The sequence below is a fragment of the Nicotiana attenuata genome, unplaced genomic scaffold (genome assembly GCF_001879085.1).
Source record: "Nicotiana attenuata strain UT unplaced genomic scaffold, NIATTr2, whole genome shotgun sequence".
In the NCBI taxonomy this organism is placed as follows: Eukaryota; Viridiplantae; Streptophyta; class Magnoliopsida; order Solanales; family Solanaceae; genus Nicotiana; species Nicotiana attenuata.
Genome location: NW_017670850.1, coordinates 44,910 through 57,418, shown reverse-complemented (window position 1 = coordinate 57,418; position 12,509 = coordinate 44,910). Strand labels below are relative to the sequence as shown.

General features: G+C 35.1%; 1 protein-coding gene across 1 annotated transcript; it reads right to left on the bottom strand.

The window, feature by feature from the left end:
• Nucleotides 1–6,248: 6,248 nt before the first annotated feature.
• Nucleotides 6,249–11,406, bottom strand: LOC109243895. Its single transcript, XM_019410910.1, has 6 exons — nt 10,961–11,406; nt 10,021–10,256; nt 9,678–9,936; nt 7,557–7,736; nt 7,318–7,473; nt 6,249–7,038 (listed from the first exon to the last, which is right to left on the bottom strand). Exons 1-6 carry the CDS (start codon nt 10,988–10,990, stop codon nt 6,871–6,873), a joined length of 1,029 nt encoding a protein of 342 aa, XP_019266455.1. The 5' UTR covers nt 10,991–11,406; the 3' UTR covers nt 6,249–6,870.
• Between the last annotated feature and the right edge of the window lie 1,103 nt (nt 11,407–12,509).

Genomic DNA, 12,509 nt, shown 5'->3' with positions numbered 1-12,509 from the left:
CTAAAATTAATTTGGTAACTACAGAAGCCACCTACTTGTGAGGGCCATAGCACTCTTCTTTGTCTCAAATAGGTTATTACTACTTGTTTCAAGTAAGTCAAAATAAACCAAATGATACCTTGGAAGTGGGATATGCAATTCATTGACTGTCCCTTTCCTCATTCTCTCTATAAACTGAAAAATGGGAAAGGAGATTCTTTCAATAAGGGCATGGCTCCTCGAGTCCTGGAAGCCTCTCTTTAGTGCTGGCCCACCAAATTGCAGAAGACACAAATGATAGACTATATTACTACTAGAAAACAAAAGCATTTTGTTTCAGCTTTTGCTAGGCTGTGATTCATGAGTGCTGTTGGTAGCTCAAATGGTTATTATAGTATAAATCACCAAAAAGAAGACGGTATAAAGGTCTTTTGCATGTCTTTTGAACCAAAAAGGTTTATAGGTTTTTAATGTAGTAGTTGCTTTTACCATTATAATTCATCTTTCCTCCTTTTGCCTATTCTCAAGTTAGATGGTTAGTCACGCCTTGCAGTTTTTTTGTTGAATATTCAGAGATGCGCCAACTACCAAGGCACATGTTAGAATTTTGGAGAGACTGCAGATTTTGACAACTATGCAGACATTTACCGAGAGATCCTTTTCCCACATCTTTGGGTAATTGCTTTAGTCTTTTGGCCTTAGAGACATGATATATGCACTGACAAGATTATATATCTTAATGTAGAATGATAACATGTTTGTCATGGTATTTACACTGAGAAAGATCATCAATGAAACAAATTGAACTCGATGCGACCACGGTTTAATTAAGGCATAAAAATACACTTAGAAGAAGGGGAAAAAAGAGGAACAGAAGGAAAAATTTGGAAGGGAATTTAGACTCTGTCCAATTTAGAAGTCAAGGAAGAAAAAGAATGAGGAGTTCATGGAGGCAGTGTCATGAATCAGTGTAAGAGTGTAACTGTGAGAGTGCCGGCACAAAAAAAAGAAAAAAATTCTCGACTATCAGCAGTTCATAATATATACTGTTAATGTGCTAACATTATCTGAAGAAATACTAAAAGATGTCTGCATTAACCTAAGCTTGCAGGTGGTTACAACAACAATAACATACCCAGTAGTAGGAAAAGAACCCAGTTTGAGGGAGGGAATTTATTTCTCTCGATGAAATGAGATTTTATAGTCTAAAGGCTATATGTTCGCAAGATGTTAATATTTTGGTAGACTTCTTCATCTCTGTATAAGTATTAGACATTTTCGATCACCAATTTAATATAGTTCTATGCACTTCATGCAATTTCACTGTTCTCTTCGCTCATAGTAGGTTACAGAATTTGTCACTGCAAAGGCATCATATTGTAACTAAGACCACTTGTTATTAACATGAATTTTTGAAGATTATGAATTAAGACCAAGATTTCATTTTGAATATTGTTAGTGTATAACTTGATTTGGACCAACTTAATTAAGAAGAATGGTGGACGACTTAACTTTACGAGGTAAAGAATTTCACTAGGAGTTGATATAATGTGATGTAACTAATCGTACCTTCATGCAATCGTATTAAAATGCCGTTAATGATAATAAAATCCTAATTCCGAAAACAGAAAGCCTGTTTTTCCTTGAAGAACTTGCCAGTATCTTGGTCAAGTTTAACGTCAAGTGACTGTTTATTAATGCAAGTTTTGAACTGTGATACGTCATATGAGCACAGCTGAGAAAGTTAAAACGTATGTTTGTGTACTTCATGCAGAAAATTATAAACATAGTCCTCTGAACATTTTTCTGTTATGAGACTTAAATAGGTAATCTGCTAATAATATTCGAATGCCTAGATTTGGTCATGATATAAAATGAATTACATTTATACATAGACATGAAAACCTATATATATGTAGCATAACAATTGATGCACGTAGCTACAGCCCTTAGTTCCCTTTAAGAGAATGACCAATCCCAGGGCTATGACCAGGTCCCGAAGGAGTGAAGCCATCGGCATGACCAGGGGGAGGGGGCTGAGACACTATCTGAACCGGACTTGGCGGTGTTAGTGCTAGTGGGGTTGCAAGTGTGCCCATATTGTCAATTAGTGCCTTCTCTGTTGCATAGACTTGCATGTTTCCGTTGTACTGTTTCATCTTTTCAGTTTCTCTTTTGGTTAATGCTACTGTGTGAACATAGGGTTTAGAGGGATCATTTGCATTCTCAAACTTCAAGTATCTTAGCTTCCCTCAATAGATTGAATAATGTAAGAGAATAAGATCATGGAGAGGAAAAGGTTAGCAAGGATCAATTTATTGATTTGAGCCATGAAGAGAGTGATAATGCAATTGATGCTATTTGTATGCTTGAACTGCAGCTATTTATAGATGGAAAGCAAGCAACATGAGGGCTATTGGGTCCTTACTAGTTGGAGATTCTCACATGCATGAGGACAGAGATGTGTTGGAGTAACTTTTTTCATTTTGTTTGCAAAATATGTATGGAATGTGTGGTAGAAGTCATAATGACAGCAGTGGCAGATTTGTTCCTACCACTGAATCCATGACTGTTTTGATATTATGGGTTCATAATTTAATATTTGTTGAAATAATTATCATATGGAGTATATAAATTGTGTACATAAACACACACCTGAGTTCAATTGAACCCATTAAACTTATATTGCATCTGCCTCTGAATGACGGTCTTTTTCTCTGTTTTTTAAGCCAATTAGCCATCCATGCAAAATTTTATATCCCTTCTTTGCTGCCCTCTTTGCTAAGATAACTTTTTTGCAGAAGATTCAATTTCACAACATTTGGAGAAAGTCGAAAAACTTCATGTTATATATTATATTAAAGGACATACGTTAGTGGGCTATTTAGACTTCTGAAAGCCCACCCGTCACGGTATATCAAAATGTTGTTCTAATATAGTGGAGTATAGATTATTATTCATATATGTTCCACTGGTTTCCCTCTTTTGTTAGTACTTTATATTTTCAGTCAAGCATGCTCACTTTCCAACTGGAGAATCTGATAATATTCTCTCTACTTTGCGGCCTACCTATTGTATATTACAATTTAGCTCTATTTGCTAGTTGCCAACATCGATTTAGGTGAAAGAGTTCGTTTGAGCTTGAAGATTTTGGTGGTAGTAAATTGTGCAAAGTTCAATCAGTCAAGATGAATATTGTTGCATACATTAGGGGATCAACTAGAAATCTTTATTGGGCCAAGAGAGATAAACTGGTTGGGCTACATACAACCTTGGTCCAGAATCAAACTGAAAAACTGTACGCCAACCTCCTCCACCGCCAGTCGCACTGATTTTCTCGTCGTTCGTTCTTTTCCGTTCACATAGTTGATGGTCCATTTGATGAAACTACCAGCTATGTCCATTTATAAGTTAAGTAGCTTATTACAAAAATTGACAATTTTATTAAATATTAACATTCAAAGTTACCAATATTAGTCAATTAGTTATTTGTAGCAAAAAAAAGGTCAATTATTTGCTTTCTTTTGAGTATGTATTATTAGAATAGATTGGGTATCTTAAGGAGTTTGAATCTCAGTTTTGGGATGATTTGGCGGAGTTTTGAGGTGGTTTGAATTGAAAATTCAAAGTAGAAGATGAAACATGAAAAAAATGATATGTGTACTGTGTATTATTTGTGTGTGTATATATATATATATATATATATATATATATATATATATATATAATTCAAATGAGCAAATAATTAAGAGCAATATTATCATGCTAATATATTTTTTTAACAATCCGCGCATCGCGCGGGTACTAATACTAGTAATTTTAAAATGAGAGAATCAGATGAAAACTAGAAGCAAGAAACTCGACGAAATGTTGGTCTTTTCTTAACTTTTATTCATTTTTAGTGCGATGCGGTCTGGTGGTCAATCAAAGAAAGTTATTTCTTCTTTTCCTTTCGTATTTCCTTTTGCTTATATTTCCTTTTTTCATCTTTTTCGAAAATACCATTATGGCTCGTGAATAAGGGAAAAAAAAAAGTTAAACAAGGAAGGACCTTTAATAGGATTGAAACTTCAATAATACATGATAGAAAGAGTTATGACACAATTAAATCAACCCAAAGAAGTAGTTTAGGTGAAAATATGTAATAATAATCATGGTTAAGAGAGGAAAAAAAGGTTTCAAGCTGAGTAGGACCAAGACGGAATACTTCGAGTATAAGTTCAACGATATGTCGGGGGAAGAGGACGTAGAAGTGTGGCTTGACTCACAATCATCCCTAAGAGAGAGAGAGTTTCAAGTACCTAGGGTCTATTATCTAGGGAGATGGGGAGATCGACGGGAATGTCACACACCGTATCAGGGCGGGGGGATGAGAAAGAGGTTAGCGTCTGGAGTCCTGTGTGACAAGAATGTGCCACCGAAACTTAAATTTAAGTTCCGTAGAGTGGTGGTTAGACTGTCCATGTTGTATGGGGTTGATTGTTGGCCAGTCAAGATTTCACATATACAGAAGATGAAAGCAACAGAAATAAGGATGTTGAGATAGATGTGCGGGCACACTATGATGGAAAAGAGTAGGAATGAGGAGATTCGGGAGAGGGTGGGTGTGGCCCCCTTGGATAACAAGATGCGGGAAGCGAGACTTAGATGGTTCGGGCACGTGCGGAGGAGCATCATGGATGCTCCGGTTAGGAGGTGTGAGCGGTTGGCTCTGGCAGGTACGAGAAGAGGTAGAGGGCGACCTATGAAGTACTGGGGCGAGGTGACCATGCAGGATATGGCGCGACTTCAAATTTTCGAGGACATGGCCCTTGATAGGAAGGCGTGGAGGTCGAGCATTAAGGTTGTAGGTTAGGTGGTAGTCGAGCGTTTCTCCTCGCTGTGCCGGCTAGTCTGATAGTATTTTGTCTAGGACTGCTAGCGATTTTTGTTGAGTTTCACATTTTTGCTGCCTTTCACATTTTGGCCTTTCTAGTTATTTCCTGTCTTTTACGATGCTGATACTATTTTTCTGGTTTCTGTTGTTGTTACGGATCTATTGTCTCTGAGCCGAGAGTCTCCCGGAACAGCCTCTCTATCCCTCTGGGGTAGGGGTAAGGTCTGCGTACACTCTAATCTCCCAAAACTTACTAGTGAGATTCTACTGGATTATATATATATATATATATATATATATATACATGTATGTGTGATGCATGCGTGATACATGTTTGATACACGTGTCGCAGAAAAAAGAAATTGACTCGATTTTAACTACGAAATTTGATACCAAATCAATCCAAATCACCTCCGATCTTCTTCAAAATTTTTATATTGACTCATCTATATGTTTTCAATGAACTTCAACCATACCTATTGAAATAGTTATTTTTTGCTTAGATTTTAGAATCTTGTATATATATTTTTTGTATTTCATCACCTTGTTTGCTACCTTATCTATGAAATTATCTTTCTGTCTTGCATCTAATGTTGCTGATCACGCTTAAAAATATGGTAGGAGATCTTTACATGTAATTCTTGGAGAGAAAGAACGGTAGTTATTTGGGTTTTCAATTTTTATATGTGCTTGATTAAATTTGATAAATTTATGATTAATGGCTAGAAGTTGGTAAGTTGGAACTTATTTGGGACATTTACATAAGATTCCCTTAATGAAAAAATTGAATCTCTTCCTAGTTTTGAACATTGCCCAACCTTTGTGAGGTAGGAAAACGACCAGTTTTTTTAGAATTAGTATCAAATTATTTTGTACTGTTTTGTATCCCTGCTTAGCCACATCATTGATATGTGTTTTGTAAAATAATAGTAGTATATATTTTTTATTTTACAAAGTATAAAAGTAGTTTAGTGCTTCTTTTGCTTTTTTTTTTTTTTTTTTTTTTTTTTTTTTTTTGTAAAAATAGTACGTATATATTTGATTTGCAAATCCTTAGTTAGCTTTTCCATGATTGCACGTAAATGATATATTATTCTGACCAGCTGTAAAAACTAGCCCTCTTTGCTTCCAGCTGTTAAAATCGTTAATAGCAACATCCAGGAGTTTCACAATCCGGCGTTTGTTAAAAGGGTTAACAGCAAAACCTAGGAGTTTCACAGTTGGAAAATTTTGAAAACTGTCTTTCAGATCAATCAAGCCTTCCAAAAGTTTTATCTGAATTTGATGGAAAATGACATCTTCGTCTTAGAAACTTAATAAATAAGTTAAAATCTTTCTTGACATCTGAAAACAACGCAAAGTGTAGTTCCGTCCAGCTATGCAGAAACCAGGAGGCACATGAAAGAAATGAAGATTTATCAAACACAAAAGCGTTACAAAAAAATGCTGGACCTTTGTAGTAGGAGTAGGACCAGCCAGAATCATTAGAAGTTTAAGTAGAATTACAATGCATCTACTTTCACATTTCTAGTTGTTTCTTTATTAAATTACAGATAAAGGCAACACTAAAGGAACAAAGGAGAGAAAATATTTCCTGCAGATCGCCTTTGGCCACTGCCCAACTCTACTTCACTATACACTTCAGTGTGGAATAAAACCTACAGATACATGAGAGAGTAAAACTTGGTACTATGCCGAGTTTCGACTGATTTACAGAGTCGAATGCAACAGGAAGCTTTTCCAAGTTGAGAGTATACCAGTCAGCTTTTGCAAGAAAAACAGTTGATATCTGCACCTCCTTCATCGATCAATGATAGTGAGAATTTTTTTCTTTTTTATTAGATGATGGAGAAATCTCCCAGGACTAGCAAGACGGACAGTTAGTTATGAAGCCACTCTACTCTTCTCCATGTAAATATCGCAGCACAATCCAACTCGTGACGTGTGCCTAATCCACACATCAGGTGCTAATCTCTTACCACTGAACCAAAGCCCTAGGGACTGAAAGTGACAAATTAATAGTCAGCTTGGAGGAATCTCTCGTAGGCTGTTCCACTCAAGGTCTTGTTCACATCATCCCAATTCTTGATATGTTCCCTCAATGGCCCGTTATGTATCTTAACTTGACGGCTACTTAAATCCATCTCAGGCAATCTTAGAAACTCGAGAACGTCTACCAATTTCTGTAATAAAAGCAGGAAATATGAGCTACATAGATGAAACAAGATTGCAAAATATTACTGTGTTAGACGATGGAAAATTTTATTGGTTTCTCCAGCATAGCAAGCTATGGAAGTTGGTGATACAAAAATCAAACAAAAACGCCTTTACTTTTTTTGGAAAGGGAAAGTTAAAGAAGCTCGACTAAATTTGCAATTTGAGTATGTATTTAGTGAAACTCCCAGGAAGTATTGCAGGACAAAAGTAATTACAAGTTCAAGAATTTTAAAGAAGGTTCTTACAGCTCGATTTCTGACAATATCTTCATAATACAGAATCATATGCCGAGTGCTATTGAAGTATTCCAGTGCCTCACTGGCTGCTACCTCCATTTTCTTTAAATCCGTGATCAACAATGTTGTATTGATTTCTGGTTTATACTTTGCAAGAGTACCAGCCTAGGTAAATCAGCAAAGTGATTAGATTGGATATTATGTCCATGTGCCTGCACTGATAAAGAGGGATGGGTTCGAGAAGATACCTCTTCAGGTGAATGCACATGAGACTTGTGTGTTCCATTCAAGAGTTTGGCATACCGATCATACGAGTTTGAAAGCACTGAAACCATGCGTCGCAGCAGATTCCTTCTAAAGAGAAATATCACAGAAACGCCTTTTTCATTGAAATACTCAACAATTTCCTTATGGTGTTGTATCAGCCCCTGCAATGGCCATATATAAATCAGAAAATTCTAGCAGGCCAATGAAGCATTATCCACACATCTTGCTTTTTATGTGCTGAAGATGTGACATAAAAGAGCATTTGTTTGTTTTATCACAAATAATATCCTTATCCATACATGGTAAACTAAAGTGTATCTTTACATGAAGTAAGAAACAGTACAAGGAATAAAAACTAAAAATCTCACAAATTGATCCAGCAGGCAAGACAATCTGCTCTTTAACAAAGATCTCCTATTAGCTATTAGCTACCAAAAGCCTAATTTCCTAACTTTATTATGAAGATTCAGATTCATATAACCTACCTTGTGAATGTACCACGAACTTCAGGTTCAAATTGTTTAAAGCTTCAACAGATATTATTAACATTGGAAGAACAAGATGACGTCTTCAACAAATTTGAGAACTCCCACAGCTTGCCTCATATTGTTATATTCTTTCAGAGAAAAATATGGCAACCTAAAGGAACATCCAAATGTACTTCTTTTCGAAATGTAAAGGAATTGCTCACGCAGAAAAGTGAAGTATTTCTTCCATGCATACTCTTTCTTTTGTGTCACACATAGTTGAGTACTCACAATCTCACCAGCTGAACTACTAAACCCCATATTGAACACGGTTCGTTCAATCTGAGACGCACTGTTTAAACCTGACTTTGATGCACGATCAAATTGAACAAAAAAGGCACCTGTTACAAGTTCCGCAGAGAAAGAACCTAATCCTAAATGGATCTCCACCATAAATTATATTTCTATAATATTCGTCGAATATCTTATTTCGAGCAGTACAAATTGTGATTGGGCGATGGAAAACCTTTTGATACAATTAGAACTAACGGAATCCTATGGCACCCTCTTTTTAAGAACCATGGAGATAAGAATCCATTTAAACAAAGATCAATACAAAGATACAGATCTTAAGAGGTCACATTAAATGAACACCTACAACCGTCTTCTCTCCATATACAAAATGCTAAATTGATGAATCATCTCCTACAAATATATTTTAACTTTAGTCATATCCTTTCGATATAAGATGACTTAACTGTCTCTTCATTAACTAGAGAAGCTTCTTCAAGTAAATAGTGATATTTTCTTCAATTAAAAAGTGAAAACAAAAACAACTAGTAGGAAGACGAGATTTATAAGATTCTTCAAATCATCAAGAGAGAGAGAGAGAGATACATTTAGATCAAATTCTTTATAACCATTACATGAAATAGAGCCTTCTTGCAGAATTCTTGTGCTTTATGCACATAATGCTTCTTGTTTACAAGGAAAATAATAATTTAAATAAAAAAACACCAATACCTCTGTGATTGATAAGAACAGTTCTATATAATTATTTTTATTTTTATTTTTGATAAGGAGAAAAGAAAATAAACCATCGCTAATTTGCAACTTTAAGTGATAGATGTGCTTATAGCCCTTTTCATATCTCAGATCAATAATTAACAAAAAGGTACACATCATTTATCACCAGCTAGTCTTAACAGTTTGGTGAAGCTTGAGGGAAGGCATACTCTCCTGGTGTTTGTATTTGAAGTATTCTGAAATTGTCAAGCTTAATTCTAGAAGCTGTAATAGATGAATGTACTTTTGTCCAATGCTTAAAACAGCTTGAAATAAGAGAAATGCAAGGTATACACCAACGTAGCAGGCGCAAACGCTAGTAATTATCCCCCTTTTTACAATTAATTTTTCCTGATAAGTACATAACCTTCTATGCTAGACATCAAGTACAAGAGAGCTTTTCCCCTTTCAAACTGACGATCAGGCGCCAAATAATAAAAGATTTACTTTAGCGATCAGTTAACTAAGTTCAAACACTGTGAATCTTAAGAAGTTCAATACATGCCTACCCTTGGATACAACAATATTGATCCCTGCCTAGAACCTTTTAAGGTAACAAAAAGTTATTACCTGATTAAGCATCCACTTGAAGCCCACTGCAGCTGAGCAGTGATTTTTGGAAGCACTTGTCAAAAAGTCCAAATTGTAAACTGTCTCCAATGTCCTCAGGATTGAAGAAGCATTTTCTCTCCTATCTTTGACAGAAAATATTTCACCATTGGAGCTTACATTTATATGACTATTCAATAGTGTCTCGAACCATCCACTCCCAGACCTCTGCATTGAGAGAATGGCAAAGAGCCGTACAGGATTACACACACATTCAGCCCTGACAATAGAGATGAAATGAATTTAGGCAAATTCGTGTAAGACGGGAACTTAAGAACCAATCCAAAATTTCTCTAGCACATACCGGCTAAATGTTTTCGGCTTGGGATAATGCACGTATGGCACTTGGGATAGATCAATGTCATAGTTATGGCGAGGCCTTTGTATGACTTCAATGTTCAAGTATTTACTTGTTTTCTCGGTGCTAGTTTGTTTAAGACAAATTGAACATATATAAATACCAAAAATCAGTGTGAACACTACTACAACCATCCTTAGCAATGCTGTAGATTTCTTGGGAGGTTTTATGATGATACTGTCCTGTCATTTAAACACAAGCCAGTAGTCAATGCAAATGATCCGTGGGTCAGAAAAATGCCAAGTTACTAATCATTTTGACTCAGAAGGATACTAGTTTCTTTTAGGTTTAATTAAAATAAGCTTAAGTACATGCTACATAAGGAACAAAAGGGAAACAGAACCAAATTGCAAGGAAATGTGATTTTTTTTTTTAAATAAAAAGAAAAGAAAACTATCCGTAACAGTTATTGGAAAAGCAGCAGGTACTTCGACTGTTCGACATAAAGCAACTAGCACCGGCACAAATTAAGAGTAAAGATAAGATAGATCAAACACATGTCAACCGAAACAGGCCAAAAATAGACTCATCCTCTGAAAGTAATGAAAAAGTAAAATTTATATTTACATTGCATTGCAAGCTCAAAATATCTGCTAAAGTTGACAACTTTTTATTAGAAATTGGAAGAACAAATAGAAGAGAATGCAAAAAAAAATTCCACTGTACAAATAATTATAGTGAAATTTTTGGGTAGAGGAATATACCCCAAGATATGTTTGAACCCAACAAAACATTTTTTTTGGGGGGGGGGGGGGGGTGGAGTATGGTTCCAGCTTAAACAAGAATGTAAATGCAACCAAAGAACAAATATTTAGCTGGATCTCTGCTTAACATAGGCACATGAATTAGAAGTAGAGAACAAGAAGGGAAAGCTAAAAAGACAAACCTTTGTAAAGAAACAAATTTCCTCAGCCATTATTAGTTCCTACTTGTAAAGAAGCGAACAAAAATCAAAAGGGTCTTTGTACAGAAACCTCAAAATCTTGAACTAGTATTCTTCATTCACAGTATACTCAGCAGGCTAAAGACCTCTTCAAAATGCCTCAGCCGCTCTGTATGTAATAGAAAAGCAGAAAGTTTGAGCAAAGTTACTCGTGCAGAACAAAGGACATTAAAGGGGTCAACAGTCCAAAGCTCTAGCTTTAAGAACCAGACTTGTTTATTTTTGCTGGTTTACTTGCTTGTTTTGCTGGTCTTTTTCAATTCTGATTTCCAAAGGGGAAGAAAAAAATGAAAAATAGAGAATAGTGGTGGGGTGCTTCTTCGGCGCAGTCCCACTTATGACCCCAAGTTTGTTGTGTTGGGTATATTACTTGTCATCCTACTTTTAATGCCGTAATCTAATATGGTAAGTACATTATGTAGTTTATGTTTTAGGTTTTGTTTCTCCTTTTCTGGCATGCTCAGGTTAGGTTGATGCCACCCTCTGACTTGACTTTTGTCTTGTTTCAACTTTACCCCACATATTTGACAATATGTATGTTTTTCTAATTTATTTTTTATATAAACTTTATTTTAAAAAGTAGTATAAGTAATTGTACATTTTACAAGTAGAGTAAGTAACTGAAAGATGGTTATATTATCTGTTACGATCTATTAATTCCACGGAGAGTAGTATAAATTTTTTTACACTCTGTATACAACACAAATCTTAGTTGAATCCAAAAATACACTCGCAACCTTACTGGTCCACGTCGATAATAGAATCCATGTTTTTTCCATCATATCACTTGTATCTAGCAAGGCTTTTCTAGAATTTGCATCTTTTAAGAATTATTTTACCTTACAAAGACATTTCTTTGTCTTCTCAATTACAGAAAAAACCAACAAAGTGACGTGGAAGGAAGGTGGAAATAAATACATAGTACTCCAGTTTACTTTTTTCAATTCCACTATATCCTCTTCTGTCTTACTTCTATCTTTTCAATTTTGCATTTTTCTGTTTTCTTTCATTCATTTGTTGTTTCTTCATAATATCCAAACATGGGTGGTTGGTAAAGATGTGTCATAAAGCGTTAAACTAATCTGTTGGGAGTTGGAACTGAAAGAAAAACAGGAAAAATTCTTCACGCAATCTCCTAATTTTAAATGGAGTTAGATTTTACTTTACCTCGTAACGGTGTTAGAAAGGATAAAAAATGGTACTCCTCTTTGGATTTACTTCGGTGTAGAGTGTAAACCAGCTTTAAACTCTTTGGAAACGACTATTTGGCGACAAAATTTCATGAAGCTAATAAGTCTATTTTTTTTTTTTGTTTTTCCGCCTAGAGTGGAAAGGGTATTATCACTTTTAACTCACGTCAGAAATTATTTATATTCGATAGCCGGAAAAGAGTATAAAATTTATATAATTTTTGCATATAACATACAAAATATATCTATATATATATATATATATATATATATATATATATATATATATATATATATATATC